Genomic DNA, 21,634 nt, shown 5'->3' on the forward strand with positions numbered 1-21,634 from the left:
AATCCTTATGAGACCATGAAACAATTATCATTTTAGAATTGCCATAATGTTTTCATTATCTCATTAATGTGAAGAATCAATTTTAGCCTTTTAAGATGGGCTTTAGAAAATACTTTTAAAGTATATGAAGAGAATTATATTAGTTTTGGAGAAAACCAGGTGAAGACTTCATCTTCAGATGAGGTGAAGTTGAGTGACTATGGAAAGATGGTGACAATAGATGGAAGTGGAAGAACTTCTTGTAACTCTTACAATTTACTTTGCTGCTTTTCAAGTGTAATTTTTTTTTTCAAAGCAAAACGTCCCCAAGTTAAAGAAAAAAAATTAAAATAATAAGGTTTTATTGCAGAAAGATCTTTAAGGCTGCTCTGAAGGCTGCTCTAAGCTTTCTAAGCTGCTCTTAGAAGAGGAGTCTTTCACTGCCTGTGCTGTTCCAAATGGTGGCATTAACCCCTCTGGCTTTTCAGGTGTCTGGGTTTCGTTAGGGAATGAACTGCCCAGGTAAGAGCCTTTGCTTGAATAAAACAGTACATTTCTGAGTCATGGCAGTTCAAATACCCTGCATAGGAGGGCTGGGAGTTACAAGGTTGTTATCAGTGACCTGAAGCAAACTGCTTGTCTGGGTCTGTTTAGAGCTGAATGGAGTGTCTGGTACCAAACCCAAACTTGTCTGTTATATGGTCTTTTTCATTTAAAAATAAATAATTCATAGCATAGACACAGTTTAATTCCAAAGGTGCTCTCTTTTGCTGAAATTCAGTTTCCCTTCAAGGGATTGACATTAAAAACTCCAGCCTGACATGCTGCAGCCTTTGTAATAATGAACTTCTTCAGTGACCCACTCAGATTGTGTGGAGAAGACAAGCACAAATAATCACAAAAGCCAACAGTCCGAGCTGCTGCTTTGGGACACTGCCAGCTCCTCTGAGATTCCTGCACTCCCTGTAAGTGGTTTATCAGCAGCTCTCCACAGAATGGGACTGCAGGCTGCAGATGAGCACAGAATGGGATCAAGTGGGATTTCTGCTCCCTGGAAGAGTGAAAGGAAGCGATCTCTGCTTCCACACGTCCCTCAGTGAAATTCAAATGTTTAGCAAAAAACTCAAGGAATTTTCTCAAATGAAGTGCTTGACAAGTGGTAGTATAAATATGCTGTTACAATGCTTCCAAATCATGCATGCCTCCAAAAACCTGAAGGATAAGGCACATGCTTCAGCTGTCTTAAAAGAATAAAAAGTCTTGTAGTATCAGCACCACAGCCGTGTTGCAATATTTGCACCATGGACATGTTGTAGTATTAGTGCCATGTTGTAGTATCAGCACCACAGACATTGCAGTATTTGCACCACACTGCAGTATTAGCATCAGACACATTCAGGATCAGCAGCATAGACGTGTTGCAGTATTTGCACCACAGCTGTGTTGCAGTATTAGCAGCACAGATGTTGCAGTATTAGTACCACACTGCAGTATCAGCACCACGGATGTGTTGCAGTATTTGCACCACGGTTGTGTCTTTGCCAAGTGCAGCGGTGCCAGGAGCGCGGTGCTGCCGAGGGCAGCAGTGACTGATGCCAGCGGTGTGACCCGGCAGTGTGAGTGCAGCTGGAGCACTGTCACCCTCTGAAAGATGTGTAATCCCTGGTTTGTTCCAAGAGTCGGAGCTCCAGGCTGTGAGTTCCTGGAGGGCTTTATGGGAAGCAGGTTAGTAATTACCTGCAGGAGCCTGAGAGATGATGTCAGAACCAAGGGAAGCAATTAATTTTCTCTGTTGCCTTTGGTAGCAGACTCTGCAGCAGAACCAACACTATGAGTAGTAACACTTTACCTGAAGGAAAAGATCCCTCACTCCCGTTTCCCTCACACTTAATTACAATTATGTTTTGCTGAACCTTTCTGGAGCTGAGCTATTCCAAGCTCAGGAGGTGGCAGGTGTGGGATCGGTGTCTGGAGGTAACAATTGTGGATGTGCTGTTGTGAGATGCTGTCGCACTGCTTGTCAGCTTCCCTCAGTAATTCCTGTTTGGCAGATTATTTTTGTCATATAAGTGTCTTCCAAAGAGTGAGCTGCTGATTTTTTTCGAAAGAAAAGCGATTTCATTCCGTTCCATGAATTTTGTTAATGTGAGTTAAGCTGTTCTTTCTAATTTTGGGTTCACTAAATTGGCACTGGTTTGTTTCTTTCAGAATAAAAGCTGAAATAGCAGTGTCCAGCACTGAAAGCCAATAGTTGTATCTGTCCACAGGAAAACTGAATTAGCTTGCACAAGCTGCCTTTGAAAAGTGTCTGAGTTTTCAATACTAGTGTTTTTGATATAACACTCAGTGTAGCTTTATGGCATAAAAATGTCATCTTTAACTTGGGCTTGCCAAATGCCTAAAACCAAAAACAATCCCTCAAAACATGCCAGAAATGGAGTTGTGACTACTGCAAGCATGTGCAGTGAAATACTGAAGCTGAGGAAAGTAAAATGCCATTGTAGATCTCTGGCACTCACCTGACCAGTCTGACAGCATTCCAAAAACCAAGGACTTGCCTTTTAGAGAGGGAGTGGAATGGACTTAATTGACAGAACAGAGGGAGTGAAACCACTGAGGATGGATGGATGGATGGATGGATGGATGGATGGATGGATGGATGGATGGATGGATGGATGGATGGAGAGGGCTGCAAAGATCAGATCCACTCTGTGTGTTGTCCATGGCCTCAGTGAGAGGGACTGCAGGACAGTGCTGTGCCCTGGGTGCACCAAATTAAAACCTTTCCTTTCCAGAGGAGGAAAATCATTTCCCATTAAGGACTTTGTATACTGATGGTACTTTGGAGATTATTAGAAAGTGAAAATCCAAATTTTCTAATGTTCTGAAAGAGTTCAGTTACTGTGCTTACAGGCAGAGAGAGAAGTAGAAGAGAATTCCATTTCATTTAAGACCAGTCACTGCACAGAAAATCTCTTGAATGCAAAACAAAGGCAGAAGTCCTGGAGGGAGAGCTCTGGGCACTTCCAGCCAAACCCACAAGTGGCTCTTTCTCGCTCAGCTGTGGAGGTCAGTGATGGAGCCTGTTTCCAGCTGGCCTCAAGCTTTGGTAAGAGCTGGGAGCTCCTGTGGTGATGGGCTGGTTTGGAAACAAGCAATGGAATATCAGCCTTCAATCTGTGCAGGAGATGGGGGCTACTGAATTAATACTAGAATTTGTTTATGCTGTGAACCTGAATTGTTCCTCCCAGGTTTGTTTTCCTGGGAGGAGCACACATGCCCCAGGACAACACTGGATTGTCAGTAGGTGACTATAATTAGCTGTGCTTAACTGGCTGAATCAGGATGTTTTGACCAGTATCTTGCAATGCTGAGAAACTGGCAGAGAAACTGGCAGGATCTAAGATACTTAAAATGGCAAAAGCCTGTCAAAATCTCTCCCAAGTCACCTTCCAGCTGAACAGAAGTACAACACAACTGTTAAGAGAATGCTGTCATATTTGAAATATTTTTAGCATGGTTTCCACTGCTTTTGCATTTGTGCTCTGTCCTGTTCTACCCCTCCTCAAAAATAACTTAAATCTTTTGGCCAGCTTCAGTGACAAGAAAGATCTCGCAGACAGCTGACTTAATCCCAGTTGCATGAAAATTAAGGGCTTGGTGGAGACGATAAATCCAAAGATTTCCTCTGCTTTAGGCAGAGATTGCCAAGGAAGTTTGGCTGGTTCCTAGGCAAGCCAGGCCAAAGAAAGATCTGTGGTCTGCACACACGGAACCTGGCGCAGCACTGGCTTCCTCCTGCTCGAGCAGGAGTTGGAGGACAGAAATAGGAGCTAAGCTGCTGCCTGTGCAGGGGGACCCTGGGAGGGGGCTGGGGCAGTGGCCTCCGTGGGAGGGGTGAGGTAGGGAAGGTGGGAAGAGAAGACAAGCCTACAAGGAATCAGGATTTATTAGTTCCTCTGTGTATGATTTTGGGGAGCTGGGGCAATAGGCCTGCCTTGGGTTTATAGTCAATGATGGAAGACTTGAAATTATTTTTCCTGTTGAAAAAAAGCAAAAAAAGCCAAAAAGGCAAAATTTTCCCTTGCATGTAGAAGACCCGTGTAACCAAAGAAATACTCTGTGAGGGAACAAGCCAAATGAGCTTTATCATATGGAGAAATTAGGTGTTGTTGCAAAAGGGAATATTCTTTGAACTGCTGTTATGGTTGCTGATGTTAGCAATCAGCTGCAGGTTAGCTGTAAGTAAAACAAATTCAGGAGGGTGATTAAAGAATGAGCTTCTCTACCATGTGCAGTTCCCCAGGAGAAGTGCAGGGGACTGGCTGGGTTGTTGCATAACAACACACACAGGATTCAAACAGTTGAGGTCAGTTGTTTTCGCTGGCCCGTTCTGTCCGTGGAAAGAAAGAATGTAGTGAGTGTACTTCATCTGTTTTTTAAGCTTGCTAAGGGACCTTTAAAACTTTGCTTATAAAACATGGTTTATACAATTTTTTCATCCTCTCCTTCAGCTTCCCACCTCCTCAAAAAATAAACCCCAGCTCTTTCCCTCCAAGGCCTGCTGTACCCTGCATGCTCCATCTCTTGCTGTAAAACTACTGGATGTTGCAGAGGCAGCATCCCCATGTCCATGCAGAGGGAACAAGAGTTTTCTGGCCTTCTGCTCTAGGTCTGTGTAGTTTTATGGTGTTATTGGGAAGACCACCACCTTTTTTCTCAGTCCACAGCTTTTTTTCCCCCTCTGTTCCCTGGATAAATGTAGTGCCATGAATAAAATAAACACTGCTGTCAGTCTCTCTGCATATTTTTTCAGTGTGCTTCATTATACAGGATTCTTTCAAAAGAAATGTAACTCACAGTCTTGGCTGGTTCCCAGCACCATTAAAGGTCTGCTGGCACTTTTCTTAAGAATCTGGCTTTTTGCTTCTCTTTTTTATAGAAATTCATTTCACCTTGTGCTCTGTAGAATGTCTGCTGCCCTTCAGCCCAGCTGTGGCTGCATAGTAACCCCCTCTCTGACACTTGCAGATTGCAGATGCTCTTGTAAGTTTTTGGAGGTGAAATGAGCCAGTGACTTCTTCACCTTCTTCACCACCAAACTGGACCAGTAGATGATACAGAATGAGATGTCAGTTCCAAATCCTGGAGTAGGAAAAAAAAAAAAAAAAGTTCTGTGGATGGCTCATTGTTAAAAGCACATGTTCATGTCTGCAAGGCAAGGGTCTGACTGACTGATTTGTTTGGCAGCATTGCCTTTCTTGGTTTTGGCAGGGAGGATTTTTTTTTTTTCTTTTTGGTTTGTTTTTGAAATGGAAACACCGTTTTCTGATAGTGATGGTGAAGTTCCAGAAGTGACTCTTTTACCTGTCCCCTTAATCCTGTACAGCTCCTTGGCAGGGTCCCGTGGGGGCTTTGGCTGCTGCTGCCTCTGGTCCCAGCTGGGAGAGCTGTGGCACCCCTGGGGCTGGGGACTGTCACCAGTGGCCGAGGCCTGGGGGGCTCCAGGGCTGCTCTGTTCATTTTCCAAGGCCTCAGGGCTGGAATCCAGGTGGAGGTGGTGAAAGTCTGCATGGGCCAATGTAGTAGCTGAGGAGAGGAGTAGGACTCACCAACACCTTTGGCTACTGAAGCTGCTCTTTTTGAGCAGGTGAAAAGCCCAGGAGTCCCTTAGTGTGCTGTGGTGTGTGCCCAGGAGATCCTGGCCAAGCAGGCACGGGGCTCTCAGCCAGTGGAACCTGCAAGAAGCTCTCAGTTTGCCCTTCACCTCAGCTTTCTTCAGTTCTCTGCTTCTTTCTGAACTTTCCTCAGTTGGCAGGGATGTGCTCTGACTCCTGTCCTCGGCTGGTAGGATTGGTTTCTGACTCCCAGCTGCAGAATCCTGAGGTGCTTTTCCTGGTGGTGTCATGCTGGGAAGATGTGGTGACATGGAATTGTCACACTGTTACAGAGAACTGACCTCACGATCAGGTGGGTGGATGGGTGGATCCCCACCATCCCAGACAGTTTTCCTTCTGCTTCAAGTCTGTGTCAGAACTTGCACTTTCTTCTTCTTGTATTAATTCCTACTTCTGACTCAGCAAAATGATTTTCCCACCTCCCATGCTGCTCATGGCTTCAGAACCAGTGTGCACACCACACTCCCACACTGGGAAAATGCACAATTCTCTGCACTAAGCTACCAGATGTTTTCCTAAAGCGAGTTCTTTATTAGTTTTTGAGGGTGGGGCTTGGTTTTCTTCTTTTCCCCCAACTGAAAAGCTGAGAAAAAGCTTCAGCACTTTTTACATTGAGAATTTCAAGGGGAAAAAAGCCTCCTGTCTGATGCCAAAGTTAAACTCTAATCACTGCTCAGCTCTCCTGGAATTTGGCAGCATACCAGTGCTCCTTCCCTTTGGTAGGTCATGTGGAAATACCGGAGCCTTTTCTTAAAGAACCTCTCAGCTCTTTCCAGGTACTTGCACAGATGTAACTTTCCTGTTAGGATTCTAATGCCTTTTACACTCTTAACTGTATTAAAGCACCATTCCTAATAAGCACCATTCAGATCTACAAAATTTTATGTTTAAGCATTAAAATACTTTTAAGTGTGTTAAAACTACATAAATGCACTTTAAAAATCTGGTTTGAAGTTGATATTCCTATTCGGCTGGAACAAAATCAGAGGCTTTAATCTTGGAAATAGCACTTGAATGTGCTTAATGAAAAGAACCTGCAATTGGTTCACAAGTTTATGAGAGGCTGTAGGAATACCTGAGATGAAGTTTGAGAGACGAGGATATCTTTGTTCAGTTTGTTCACTGAGAATATTTAAGATTCTCTTTCAAGCACTCTTTACACCTAACTTGCCAGCTGGCTTTAATTTATGACCAGTGTCGTGGAGATTCTTTCTGATGGGGAGTTTTTAATTCTGTCAAAGCTGACTAAACTGTTCTGTAACAAACAGATCATTTAATTAGAGTGTCTATGAACAGCATACTTGGTTTTCCCTCAGTGCTGTTTCTTCCATGTTTTCACTCAGTCATATTTTAGCTGGATGTGCAGAACTCAGTGATGAATTCCCTGATCTGATTAGCTCGATACTATGGTGGTGTCTTGAGTGCTGATCACTGACCCAGTTCCCCATTTTCCTGCTCTCCGTGAGCAGGGACACAATGGAAGGGCAGGCTGTGCTGGAAACTTGTAAAGCCGAAGTTATCTGAGAGCGATCTGATCCGCCCAGGATGAATGCAGTGACCTTTTTCCTGGATCAGTACTTTTATTTACATATTAAACGAAGAGTTTTTTTCCCTTCCCGTGCCGCAGAGCTGAAAAGGTGCCGTATCAGGCAAGAATGTGTGTAAAGGATTCCTTTGTTACGTGTTGGCAGCAGCCCCAGCAGCCTTGCCAAGCCAGCCCAGCCCACCCACCCGTCCGGGAGCGCGCCGGGGATGCGGGAGCGCGCCGGGGGTCCCGGGCACGGCCAGAGCTCGGCTGGGCCCTGCTGGCAGAGCTGGGACACTCGGGAGATGGGACACTGGGGAGCTGGGACATTTCGGAACAGGGACACTCGGGAACACGGACATTTGGGAACAGGGACACTCGGGAACTGGGACACTCGGGAGATGGAACACGCGGGAACAGGGACACTGGGGAGATGGGATACTCGGGAGGTGGAACACACAGGAGCAGGGACATTCGGGAACAGGGACACTCGGGAACTAGGACACTCGGGAAGAGGGACATTTGGGAACAGGAACACTTGGGAACAGGGACACTCGGGAACTGGGACATTTGGGAACAGGGACACTCGGGAACTGGGACACTCCAGAGCTGGGACACTCGGGAGATGGGACACTCGGGAGGTGGAACACGCGGGAACAGGGACACTCGGGAGATGGGTTACGCGGGAAGAGGGACATTCGGGAATAGGGACACTTGTGAACTGGGACACTCGGCACACTCGGGACCCGCACTCCTCCTGCCCCAGGAACACTCTGCCGGAGCAAGCTCGCTTGCTGTGCTCTCCCTACCCCAGGAATTGCCTGCCAAAAACCAGGGGGTTTCGGTGTGTCTGCACCTCCCAGCACCCCCAAACTGCTCTTATGATTTAAATGCATTTACACTTCATGTCCTCCACTCCACCGGAGAAGGAAGTTATTAAGAAGTTTGCAGAAGGGTGTGCAGGAGGCACTAAGCAAACAGCCAGAATAAAGATCTCCTACTACCTCACCTTTTGCTAAACCACTCAACCATCTTCCTTCTTTGTCCTTCTTCAACACTACCCTTTGATTCTCTTTCAACACACTGATGTGTTTTGGTTAGAATTGCAAAAGATCAGTCGAAATAATACTCACTGGATGTTTCAGAAATGTTTTCATTGTTTTGATTGGGATAATTTTCTGGAAGTGCCACAGCAGTCTTTTAAAATAAAGGCTAAATATCTCTGCAGGTAAATATGCATAACCTGTGTTCCTGAAACAGCCATTGAGCCTTAAGATACAATCCAGAGACACTCTCCTAAGTGACAACCATATACTCGTGATACTTCCTGCAAGAATAAGAGCTTTGTGAGAGTCCTGATTTCCCCAGAGTTATACAAGAACTGAAATAAGAGACTGTAAACACCTATTAATCCAGCCCTATGCCATAGCAGGACTTCCCCCTTACATGATTTCCTACTGTTAGGCCAGGCTCATGTGACCCAAGCAAGAGTTACCCTCCTTCTCCATGCTTTGCTCATGTTTTCTTATTTTTTTCTTTCTCTACCACTCACCTTTCACCAAAAAGCAATGACTTTTTTTTTACACATCTCCCAACTCTTCACCTTGCTTGGAACATCTGCCCTTCCCAGGCCCAGGGTGTAGCAGAGAAGCTGTGGAAGGACTTTGCAAAGTCAGCTGTGGCTCCAGTTAACTGTTAGTGGTGAACAAACCCCTGACTCTTTCCCTGGTTCTCTCTCCATGGCTCTCTCCTTGCCCCTTCTTGTCTGTTTATTCAGAAGCCAAACGAAAGAAGAAAAATATCTTGAAATTAAACATCACGTGGACAGGGCAGAACCCTGAAAAGAAGGATCAGAGGAGTTTCGAGGGAACTGAAAGGGAGAGATGAAGTAGAACACACAGGTAACTTGAAAGGAAATCCCCAAGTGGATAATCCACAGTGTTCATGGAAAACAGAAGAGCAGGCAGACTCCTGGAGGCCAGAGGAAGATGCTGGAATTGTTAATGTGTTAAAGTCTTGTAATGTGGAGCAGGCGACAGTCAGTGCAGACTGTCAGTGACAAGAACAGGAACACGGAACTTCGCCGTGGTGCACAGCGGTCTGGCTGGGTCAAAAAAAAAACTTAGCTGCTTTTCACTCACCTGGATTTGCCAGGTTATATTGCAATTTGTCCCTATTTGTCGTGACACAGCAAAACGAAAAGCACCCCCAAAACCTGATTCACAGCCAGTCAATGCTACCTTGGGAAACATCACTGTTTCGGAACAGGACACTCGGGAAGGAGGGCGCGGAGGTTTCGGCTACAGTGTCAGAGCAGGGCTCGGCCGTGAGCCCGGGGCAGCTCCGGGAGCGCGGTGCCTGCTGCGAGAGGGCAGAGACGGGCCGGGAGCGCCCCGCGGGGCAGCAGCGCTGCAGAAACATGGGCCGGGCCGGGCTGAGCCGGGCTGGGCTGGGCTGGGCAGAGCTGGGCTGAGCCGGGCTGGGCCGGGCCGGGCTGCGCTGGGCAGAGCTGGGCTGAGCCGGGCTGGGCCGGGCCGGGCCGGGCCGGGCTGAGCCGGGCTGGGCTGAGCCGGGCGGGCGCGGTGCCCGGGGCAGGTGCGGGCCCTCCCCGCGGGGCGGTACCGAGCAGGCACCGCCCGGCTGCGCGCCCTCCGGGGCGGGCCCTGCCCGCCCTTTCCGCTCCGCGCGGGGGGCGGAGCGGCTGCAGCGTCGCCGCTGGGAGCGGAGCTGCTCTGCTGGGACCGGGAACGAGACCGGGACCCGAACCGGCATCGGGATCAGAACCGGGGTAGCGGAGCCGCACCCCTTCGAGCGGCGGGGCGGGCTGCGGTGCTCAGAGCGGCGCGTCCCCGGCCGGGACACGGCTCCGCTCCGGGTCAGCGCCGCTCCCTCCGCTCCCGGGCTCCGCTCCGCTCCCGGGCCCCGCCGCGGCGATGCTGCCCGGGCGCTCCCCTCGCCGCTGCGCCTGAGGCGGGCGCGGGCGGCCATGCAGCGCTCGCTGCCGTAGCTGAGCGCGGCGCTCGGGCCGGAGCCCGCGGCCACCCCCGGCGGCGCCGGCACCATGAGGAACGGCGATGACCTGGAGGGCTTCGACGGCGAGGCGTCCAGCGCCTCCATGATCTCGGCGGCCAGCAGCCCCTACCAGCCCACCACCGAGCCCGTCAGCCAGCGCCGCGGGCTGGGCGGCCTGCGCTGCGACCTGGACTACCTGCGGGGCACCTTGGGCAGGCTGAAGCTGGCCGAGGTGGTGAGTACGCGGGCGGTGCGGGGCGGGCCTGCGGCGCTGCCTTTGCCTTCACCTGGGCCGTGTGCCCGCGGGTCGCCGCCCTGCGGGCGGGCCAGCGCTGCGGGGCCGGCGCGGCTGCTCCCGCTGGGACCCGGCCGGGCCCTCCGGTCCCGTGGGACCCGCCCGGTGTCGGGAGCGGCGCCCGGGATCCGCGGGATCCGCCATCCCTCGCCCGCCTGCTTGTCCTTGGCCGGCTGAAGTTCTCTTAAATGCACCGCGTAAAAAGAAAGAAAGCTTTGAAAACCCCCGCACACCGAACGTGAGGCTTTGTATTCTGAAATTAAACGTGAGCTGGGTTCGTTCGTGTACTTTGGCACCTGAGCTGGTTCAGTTTGATGGTGCCCGTGCAAGGCTTGGACCACCGCAGCAGTGAAACACGTAATAAACACCAGAGCATTTCAGCAGTTTCTGTGGTGCTAGTGCTGATGTTTGCCTTCATCCGATCTGCTTTCCAACTCACCATGATACTTATATTTTTCCAATCAACAAATGTGTTTTTCAGGATATTAGGAAAAGAGGTGTTTAATGAAAATGGCAATCACTTTGAAATAGATTTTTGAGTAGTTCCTTACAGGGTACTGCAAATTCTTGTAACTTAAAATAAATAAGTTCTTTGAGAAGTGTGATGCCGGAAACAGTTTAATATTTCGTATATATAACTTCGGCATTTAAAACACTGCTGGTTAGTACGAGGCAAAACTTGCACATAAAGGTTTCATGAAAAGTACACTGGAAGTATCCTGGCTTCAGCTGCACACAAGTTTATAGAGGACTCTAGTGATGAATTCATTTTTTATGAATGCCCAGTGAAACCCAGGATTTGGAAGTGTGCTTTGTTTTCTTCTCATCTCCTCGGCGCAGGGTAGGAGCTGTGCTCTGCAAGTGGTAGCAGTGAGCGTGTGAGCTCGGTAAAACAAGCAGTGTGTGCATTGTGTGTGTTCAGGACTGCAGCCAAAGGATCTGTCATCACTGTGCAACATCTACCTGTCTTCGAGCTGTTAAAAAATGTCCATGTGGTGGAAATCCTGGGGTGGTGCTGCCTGATACACTGAAATAATCCGCCCTCGGGATTTTTGTTTCAGTTCCTACTGCAGATCCTTTCTGCAGTACACTAATAACTGTGGCAAGTCTTGTTAAAAACTTGTCATTAAAATGACTAATTACTGACCGTAACTGAATCCTTTATTATTAAATTTGACTTGCTTGGAACAAATCCCAAAGATACATGGAGTACACCTCCTAAGTTTTTAAGTAATGTAAAGAAAGATGAGGGAAAAGCACGTTCTGCTGGAGTTAGAGAGGTTTCCCTGTCTGGAGACAGACACTGCTGCTCCCAGGTCATCCTTTGGAAGATTTATACTTGCAGAGTGATGTCTTCAGAGGAACTGAGTCCTGCTTTGTGCCCTTTTCATAAGAATGATCTGAGCTATTGCATGTGGCTCCCAGGAGTGTATGAATGCAGAGGGCAGCAGTTAAGAAGAAATTAAATTAGCTGGTGTAGTGTGGAAGACTGTGCCCTACCTCAGCCTCGTTGCTTGTATTAAAAAACCCTCCTCATTCATGGTAATGGAAGAGCACACTATGACATTTGCAAACCAATGGAAAACTGAGCAGTGTTGGAAAAGGAAGGAGAGAGCACATTCCACTGTGTACTTAGGTTGCTTATTTGCCAAGTATAATTATTTCAATTACAATATTCAATAATGCCTTTGCAAAAATACTGTAGGAACCAAAATGTAACAAAGTCTGTGGTGTAGAACTCTATCTCTTGAAAACAAGAAGGAACTCCTGGCACACAAAAATTACAAAAAGGAAAAAGGCAATTACTGATTAAGATAAAAGTCTCTAAATGTATTACAGTAAAAAAGAATGTTACAGGAAAGATTACAATGCATGTGCTTCATTTAGTATCAGGATTTGTCTTAAAATACATTTGTGGTTGGCAGGCAAAATATCAGCTCAAGGCAAACATTGCTTCTGCTTGTTGTAATCTTTGGTTGAAGGGCTTCCCACAAACTGCCCGTGGTGCTGTGAGAAGGAAAACTGCTCTTTGTGGCTTGGATGGCCCTTCTCCCAAATGCCCATTTTTGACTGTCAGAAGCAGAAAGAACAGGAAATGGGGAAAACCCCACATCACTTAAAATTGGTATAAGGCTCTGTTAATTTGTTGTAGAGTTATCTTTATGAGTTCAAACAAAGGGGTTGTTACAAGAGGGGAGCGATGATGACATTGTAGGCATGGAAAAATGTAAGTGCTGCTAGAGGGGACAATAGTTTTATCTGATTAATATTCCCAGAGAATATGCCCCAAAGTGTCCTTTGAAGGGACAACATAATGGTGATGATCTTTTGATGATGTTTTATGTATAGTGTTGTGCAGCTTATTTCTGAGCCTTGTTTTGGTTTTTGCTAAGTTTAGATTTGGTTGCAGACTGGAAAACTGTACAATTTAGGGCTTACAGCTCCTCTTTATGGCCAAGCTGAAGAGTTCCTAGTCCTTGGATCTGGCTGCCAGTGGTCAGTAATGGCAGTGTGAGGGACAGTGAGGGAGTAAGGGAAAGGGCCCATGTGGAACAGCTTAGCATTGAACTGATTTCCCTGATTTTGGCAATGTTACTGCCATGTAGGTGAGATTTTCAGAAAGGAGTCTTTTGCCTGTTTCTCAGTGTTCTGTTGAAATAGTTGTGTGTGTTTGTTGGGATATGTGGGGGAGCATCTGCTGTTCTGGGGATGCAGCTGTAGCCTCTTTACAGCAGCTTGGAGGAAGGGGGGAGTGTTGGACCACATCAGAAAAGGAATGTGCAGGGCTCCTGGGCTGGCTGGCACACCTGAGGCAGGTGTGACACCTGAGGCTCACACCATTCAGGTGGCAAGTGACACACAAAGGGCACTAAGAGAAATGCAAGGGGGCAGGACTTAAGGTAGCTTGGAGCTTTCATGTTTGCTTTTGGTTTTGTTCTAATGAGATTTTGAACTGGAAAGGGAAGTCAGGGAGAAGCCAGTACACTCGTGTGCTCACCCAGGAAATGTTTTTCATTTGGAGAGGTTGTCTCCATTGATTTTCTGGCATTTAAAAGGAGCAGTACCTTTTCTCATGGAAGGTGTGGGAGAGCTGCCTGTCCTTGGAGAGCAGAGCAGGAATGTTCTTTTGAATTCATTCTCATTACTTTCTGGCATGAATTTGTTTCTCGTGCTTTTGAGGGCTTTAATACTTCCCGTGGAGACTGCTGTACAATAATGAAATGGATATCACTGGAAAACTTTGCTATGGATGTCCTCAAATGATTTATTTCAGTACTTTCTCCCCATTCCCTTGAATTTCCTAAGGACAGTCTCTCCTTTTTCTGAGTGTGCATGCTGAAGAAAGGTGTTTACTCTTTGCTGGAAATAGTTTCATTTTAGATTAGACTGTCTGCTTCCCGCCTGCCCCCCCCCCCCCCCCCCCCCCCAATTTTAGTTTTTTGGCTTTTCAAAATGCATTATTATTATTTTCCCTTGATTATTGTAATTCTGCACCTCCAAGGATCTTACTGTCATTAAAGCTTGGCATAGGCATATTTGCTACTGAAATTCCCATGGCCAGTGGTGCTGCCCTTTGTCTGCTGCTCAGTTTTTCTGGGAGTGTAGCTCCAGCTGAGCTGTTCATGGGCTTTAAGGGAAGGAAAACCAGGTAGGATCCTGTTGGGAACCCAGCTGGTTCTCACAGGAATCCTGCCAGGTTTGCACAGGCTCTTGGTTTAAAGTAACACATATCACCTTTAGAAGCTACAGTGGGTGTGAGGAATTGTGCCTGGTCAGTCCCTGTGACATTGGCAGCAGTTAGGGATGGTTTGCCTGCAGCAGTGGGATCACAGAGCAGCAAGAGGCAGAAACCCCTCAGCATGTGCTGGCTGAGGGAGGGTGGATGGCATTGTGGGGGTTGGTGATGGCTTCTGTGGCTCTCACAGCCCGAGACTTTCTTCTCATCACGTGTTTGTTCCAAATGCTACAAAAATCCATCAGAGATTCCTTTTAAAGAAGATAATACTTCTGCTTGGGAGGTCTCTGAGCTGTGAGATGCTGATGAGTGCCCTGGGAAGTATCACTCCGTGCTTGCTCTCATCTTCTTGTCTATAGCATTTGATACTGCCAGGGGAGGCAGCAGTTTGAGCTAAATGAAATCTGGTGGGAATAGCAGTTCAGATGTTCACAGTTTTCAGAATAAAAAGTTCCATCTTCATTGGTGGAGAGTAGCTGAACACTGAAAAAAGTTGTTTTGTGGCTGTCACTATACATTTCCAGATGCAGAAATGGATTGCCAAGGCCATGACTGCAGTGAAACTCTTGGCTGTCAGGATCTGTTGTAATGAAGAAAACAAAATTCAAAAGCCAGGAATGCATGCCTACATGGGTAGTAATAAAATTACTGAGAATTCTCATTGTTAATTATATTAGAAAATCAGAGTAATAACATTTATGTTCCAATCAATAAGCTAATTGCTGGCTATTAGAATCTGGTTGAAAGCTATTCTGAGGTGTTCAGTAGTCCCATATTTAGTTATTGCTGCCTTCTTGTGTCTTGAGCTCAGCATCTCAGCTGGAGGGGAGGATTAGATGGAGCCCCATCTGAGGGCCTGTCCCACTTGCCTGTTGCTTTGGCCCTGCAGTGCTCTGGCCGTGGTTCCAGCTGGGAATGGGTGGCTGGAGCAGGTTACCAGGGCACCCCTGGGGCAGTGTGAGTAAAGGCAGATTGCTTTTGCATTGGTTGTTGTGAAATTGGGTTTCTGTCAGGGAGTTAATAGAGGGCAGGGGCTGATGTTCTGAGCAGGATCACAGCAGTCAGGCTCCAGTCCTGGTGGGAAGCACTAGGTGCTCCTGGTGGAAAGCAGAGCTCTCCAGGAGATACCTGAGTGTCAGAGGGAACCTCGGGTCCCAGGCAGCCCTGGACCTGCCTTTTTATTCAAAGGTGATGGTTTCACCTTCAGGTTTGGTTCTCTTCATTTACTCTGCACTTTGGAGGAATAGAAGCCTTCCTCCTTTCGTTGTGGGTTTAGTTTGAGCAGTTTACAGCTCTGTGTTCCTGTGTTAATGGTGCCACTTGCTGTAACTCCTGCTGCCCCTCCTGCCCCCAGCCAGCCTGTTCCTGTGCACCAGGCAGCACAGGAGGTTTGGACAGTGCAGGACAAGGGGCTCTGCTCTGGGGCCACCCTCCCGTGCTGTGTGCCTCAGGCTGGGCTCTCAGCTGCCCTTTGGGCTGCTCCCACCACTCTGCAATGCCACTTTCCCAGACACTTCTCTTTCAGCCCAGGATCACACTGACAATTAATTTATAGTCACTCTGTGATGAACTGCATCGTTCACCTTTTTATTCTCTTATACCCTCCTAAAAATGAATGTGTGTTACTGTAAGAAGTCATTGTGATTTTTTTGTGTCTTTGATTTTTGGTGGCATTTGTAGCTGCTTGTTCAGAATATGTTGAGTATCACAGTGGATACTGGTGATTGCTGGTATTTGGTCTTAGAAAAAGGCTGTTATATCATATTGTGAGGATCAAATTTGTAATGCACAAATATGCTTAGAAATCCTCTTCAAGTGTCTCTCCAGTACCTCTGAAACTCTTGATTTTTATTCAAAAAAGGTTTCTATTTAAAGATTGTGAATTTCCATTGCTGTGTGGTGATATTTTTATCCTAACATTTACTGTGGAAGAATAATAAGATAACTCTGTTTAGCTTTGCCTTTTATTGGGTCTGTGAATAACTAAAGAAATGACTGTGGCTGTCTTCCCACAGAAAGGTGAATAGGTTCCATGGTGTCTCGACTACCATCTGGCCATGGGATTATATCCTCCTGCCAGTAAACTCCAAGTTCCTGTAAATAGTTTCCCTCTTAAGATGGTGGATTTTGAATTCTGATTTCAGAAGAAATTCCTACAATGTGTGTACCAAGTATGCTGTATTTTTTCCTGTTCCATTATGTACCAGTACAATAGTCATAGATGCACTACACTAATCTAGCTCTTATGGTATTAATAATTGGAAAGCTGTCTTTACTTCTTGTAATGTTCCTGGTAGTGTCTTTTGTTGATGAGGTTCCCTAGTAATTTAATTATCATTTTAAGATAAGAAGACAAGGGCTAGAAATTTAAGAGGTTGTGTTTTTCTTTTAACATAATCAGTGTTGGAGGAATCTGCTACTTCTGGTGAGAGTCAGTGCATTGTTTTGTCAAATCAACTTGCACACTTTTCAGTGGCCATCATCATCCTGTGCTCAAAATTGCATTTCATCAAAATCTTCCTTGCTTCAGGACCTCAGCAAATAATTTCACACTGAAATTTTGCATACAAAGAAAACTAAATGCATGATGAAGAGACATCTTGATGTCTTAGGATTTTAGCTTTTATATTTTTCAAATCCTGTACTGCATTATGTAGAGTGTTAGTTAACTCTCCTCACATTTTGATCAGACAAAACAATTCCTCTAGGTCTGAAACTCCAAGACACACTACAGCCTCATGCCTGAAAAGTGTAAACAAAAGTGAATTGGGGGGAGAAAACTGGGGGAATATGACTTAATTACCTGAAGCTGTAATTGGAGGATTGACCCCTGATATGTAAATAGACCAAATTTATAACTGTCTGAAAAACTTGTGACCATTGTCCATCTTGGGGGTAGCCCCTCTCGGAGGCTTTTCACTGCCCAAGGTGTACCTACTGAAGGTCTTTAATAAATACCTACTTTATTCTTTTAACCATGTCTAGCCTCTGTTCTGGGTAGTCACATCATCTTAACATTAGGTCAACTGCTATTGTTCTGTAGTGCTGAAGATTAGAGCTGTAATTAAAAACACATTCTTATTAAAAAAAAAAAAAAAAAATCGTCACCTAATTCTCAGATAATTTGTGTAGTTGCTTCCAAAACATGGAAGTAATGTTTAGGTTTCCCTAGAACTGGTACCATCAACTCCAGATATGGGAGGAGGGAAGCAAAAGCGGGATAACACCAACGTGGATTAGAATAGGTGCAAGAACATCCAACCATGAGTAGAGAAAAGATGGGTCAGAAATGTTGCTGACAATGGGCAGGGAGGTCCTAGAGCTGGTGTAGCTCTCACCCAGAGTCAGAGGCCGACTCACAGACCACAGTGGGGGCTCAGGTGAGCAGAGATCCTCTGATGTTTGACTCTCACTGTGTGCAAGTGAAGCTGGGAGCTATAACTCAGAGTATCCCTGACTGTGGTGTTTAATCAACTGTAATTAAAGCTCTGGTGTATAATGCCTTAGCTTGTGGAAGAATATGATGCATTTTTACCCAGACAAGTGTTCCAGCATCCAGTTAAACTTCTGTTAATATGTAATTTGATATTCAGGTGGTGATGCTTGCACATCTTTACATTTCCTTTAGCTCATATGTACTTTCCCAAAGTGTTTGGGTTGCAAGTGAGTTGGGATTTTAGCTTCATTCAGGAGAGCCTGAAGCCCAGCAGTGCTGGGTAGGAACATGTCTGTGTTGTGTCTGAGTTGCACAAGGTGCTGCTGCTGCTGTGACTTTCACTGAAGCTAACCCTGGGTGTTTTCTGATGCTGTAAATCTGCCAGTGATACAGCCCTGCTCAAAACAGGTCTGTCTGGCAGTTTTTTTCCAAATTATTTTATGAATCTACTGCAACCATTTCCATATTAGGAATTTTCTGTACTTTTGTACTTTTTTAAACTGAAATGCTTGTGGCAAGAAAGCAATGAGCATGGTTGTGAATATTATGAAATGCTTAAGTTCTCCAAGTCTGTAAGAATCTGTAGTAACTTCTGTCTCAGGAAGTTATTTTAATATAGAAACTGATACTGTTGCTTGGATGTCAAGAATAGATTAATTAACTGTTGGATCACACCCTCTTCTAAAAGAAACTAATTGTTGCATTTAATGCTTAGAAACTTTATACAATGTAGAGGAAGCGTTTTGTTAACACAGTGGTGTTTAAAGCGGGTCCTGTTGTAATGAGTGACATTTGGAATTGCAGTGGGAGCAGTGCAGGCTGGTGTGCAGCCCTGGTGTGCAGGGTGATGCTGGAGGTGAGAGCAGCACTGCAGAGCCTCTGTGCTGTTCACAGCTTTTTCCAGCCTGCAGACTTGAAAACCCCAGGATTTGCAGTTCTGCAGTGGCATCTGTGCTGCTTTGTGGGGTTCCTCCTGCATCCCTGGTGTCAGCCAGCCCCAGCAGCACGGAGGCTCCAGTGCAGCTGGCAGGGCTCTGCATGTCCTGGCCACATCTCTTGGTTTTTAATGCTCTTTCACCAGCATGTCTGCACTCTTTTTGCCTTTTAAGGGATGGCATCTAAGGGGCCTTCGGGTTACAGTCTTGGGAACATTGGGATCGCCAGGACATTTTGCACTATTTCCTTTAAACAAAAACAAACCCAAAAAACTTCAATGGATTCCGTAGGACTACTTTAAGTTCTTGACTATTTTCTCATTAAAATTCTTTTCTTGTTTTAGTATTTGTGGGATGTTTGATGTTTACTCAAATTGGGATTATAAATGGGGTTTTAAAGGCTGATTCTGATAGTGATAAAATAGAGCTGTCACTTTTTAAAATAGCCAAATGGGCTAGTTAAACTAGAGTGTGGACAGGCCAAATACTTGACAAATTTTATGATCATACCTTTGCTTCTTAAAACTAATAAATTACTTAATTTATCTGTTACCGGATTTACAGTACTATGTTTTACTATTGTTTGGATTAGCCAGGTTTCCCACACAGGTTGGCCTGTGAGCATGGATGGGAACATGAAGCCAGTTCAGAAGTGTTGATTTTCCTCCTTTTTAAAAGCTTAATAGAGAGTTCTCATAAGTGATGCAATAGGGGCTTTTTGTGCTTTATTTAAAAACCATGCAAATATGATTTCAGTAATGTGCTGTATTCCAGCAGAGAGTGTGTGTATGTGTGCAGCCCCAAGACAAAAACAGGGCAGTTATATCTGCCCATTTTGTTTAAATAGCAAAGATATGATAAGCTCTGCGTTCTTGCAGCTTGACTCAAGGGAAAATGCCAGGAGGTGGAGTGGAGAGGACACTTCACCCTTGCTGGGAGGTTTGGGAGGGAAAGGTGGGAGGTACTGGGAGTTACCTCCTGAGCAACCACATAGGTGTTACTGCTCCTAAATGCTGATACAAAACAACTCAAAAATGCTGATACAAAACTGGAGACTCTGCTGACTTCAGTGCCACTAACTATTAAATTAGTCTGTAAGACTGACATGATTTGGCAGTGATTTTTAAGGAAGGTTTCATTTACCTGCTTTGGTGCCTGAAAGTGAGGCTCGCTAACAGAGCAGTTAAGCTGGATTTATTCTCCATTTTGTTACCTGTAGCCAGTTTTTACTCTGAGTTACTGTTGTGGTAAAGCCTTCATGACTAGGACTATAGCAGCAAATGAGACTAATGGGAAATTATTTTATTCTTCCTTCTGCCCCCACTTCTTGCAGCTGGCAGTGGCTGAGGAAGATGCAGATGACTCAGTGCATACAAAATTACTTTCAGTGGCATCAAAGAAATGCCTGATGGTTTCTTTGACCTATTTTTGCTGTCTTGTTGAAGAACATGATATGCAAATGCTGGTCAGATTGTGATAAAATTGGACTTGAAGAAACCTAGCTGGGTAGTGCTGCTGTTTAAGAATTTCCACTCAATGTTGTGTGAGTGCTTTAATCGTGGTTTTTATCAGCAGCCTGGAGCCCTGTTCTGGGCTCTGGCTGCACTGCAGTGTTTGTGTGCACAGTTCCCTGGGCTGGTGGCCTGTCCCCCTCTGCTCCCCTGGGGCAGGCACTGAGGCTTCCTGAGGGAATTTTACTGCTGACCTTGGTGAGCTGAGCTGCCTCTGAGCAACCTGCCCAGTCTGGCACAGGGAGCATCATTTACAGAGCAGCTTGTGGTGCTTGGGAATGAGAGATGGCTGCACAAACTCTGCTTGCAGACACTGCCAGAACGAGCACCAGACAAGGAATGGGAAAATTAAGTATCAGGATATGGTGAAAAAGGGCTGAAGAACCATCTACCTCCCTTAGTTTTTCTGTTTGATTGACCATTGGCACAATTCATGTACTGTAGATGCACAATAAACCTCTCTATTTAAGAGTTGTTCACTTCACTGGCTTGTTCAGGAATGAAGTGATTAATGCAGAATATGAATGGGAAAGTTAGAAATGTGAGACTCTGTGCTGGGATTTTGTTCATTATTGTCTTGTAGGACCTATGGCTTATGAAAATATTTTGATTTGTGCTACACAAGAATTTTAGTTTCTGGGGACTGGAGGCACAGGTTCCCTTGGAGAGGAATTGGTGGGAGAAACCAGTTATGTTTTGCATGTTTTGTTTGCCTTTGTTTAAAGCATGGCTCTACATGGACTTCAGAGGAACCTTCCTGTAGGGTGGGGTTGCTAAAAAGCCGTTGATGGACTTTTGTTTATGGGACAGGTGGCACACTACATGAATTTTGTCTCATCTGGAAGGTTTGTTTGAGTCTGATTCAGATTTCAGTGGGGAAATGTCATGTGCCTAAAACAAAAACCTCCTTGCAATGTGCCTTGGCTTCAGATGCTATTCAGAGAGGTTCTTTTGGTCATCTGCTTGTTGGATAAAACCTAAAATACATCTAAATCAGACTATATTAGGGGGAGGTTCGTTGTTTTTGTTTTCTTAGGAAAAACTATAAAACTATTTGTTTTATCTGTGAAAACCTACTATGTGTTTAATGGTACTTGAACTGGAATTGGTTTTGCATTTATCTAGCAGATAAGAATGTTTGTTGTATGAGTGTGACCAAGCAATAGCAAAACTCTGTGCTAATGCAGTTAGCAGGAAATAAGTCACCACATCATGTCTGTAGCTTTTTTCCTTCTAGATTCTATGGTTAAGTTCACTTTAAAAATTGATGTATTTCTGGTTTAGCCAGTTGAGAATTTCTTCTTGTCACTGTAGTTCAGTTCATTTTTTTGTAGAATAAGCATTAGTTTTGGTGTCATAAATGTTTCAAAACAAATATCATTCTGTTGTTGGTTTTGAGTGTTGATTACCCTCACTCTTAAATATGACCCTTTCTCCTAAGACACCATCAAAAGGTTTCAGGCCTCAGCAATATGTTCTGTGTTTAGACTTGGTCTTTTGCCTAAATTGAGAAGGGGAAGTCAGCAG

General features: G+C 45.6%; 1 protein-coding gene across 1 annotated transcript in view; it reads left to right on the forward strand.

Annotated features, from left to right (window-relative positions):
- The first annotated feature begins 9,864 nt into the window (after positions 1 to 9,864).
- The window catches only part of CMTM4 (CKLF like MARVEL transmembrane domain containing 4), a 36,932-nt gene continuing 25,162 nt past the window's right edge, over positions 9,865 to 21,634 (forward strand). Inside the window, exon 1 of the mRNA XM_056500631.1 lies at positions 9,865 to 10,429. Within this exon, the coding sequence (XP_056356606.1) occupies positions 10,244 to 10,429 (186 nt within the window). The 5' untranslated portion in view covers positions 9,865 to 10,243. The remainder of the gene's footprint in view (positions 10,430 to 21,634) is intronic.

Source organism: Oenanthe melanoleuca, chromosome 11, assembly GCF_029582105.1.
Source record: "Oenanthe melanoleuca isolate GR-GAL-2019-014 chromosome 11, OMel1.0, whole genome shotgun sequence".
Lineage (NCBI taxonomy): Eukaryota > Metazoa > Chordata > Aves > Passeriformes > Muscicapidae > Oenanthe > Oenanthe melanoleuca.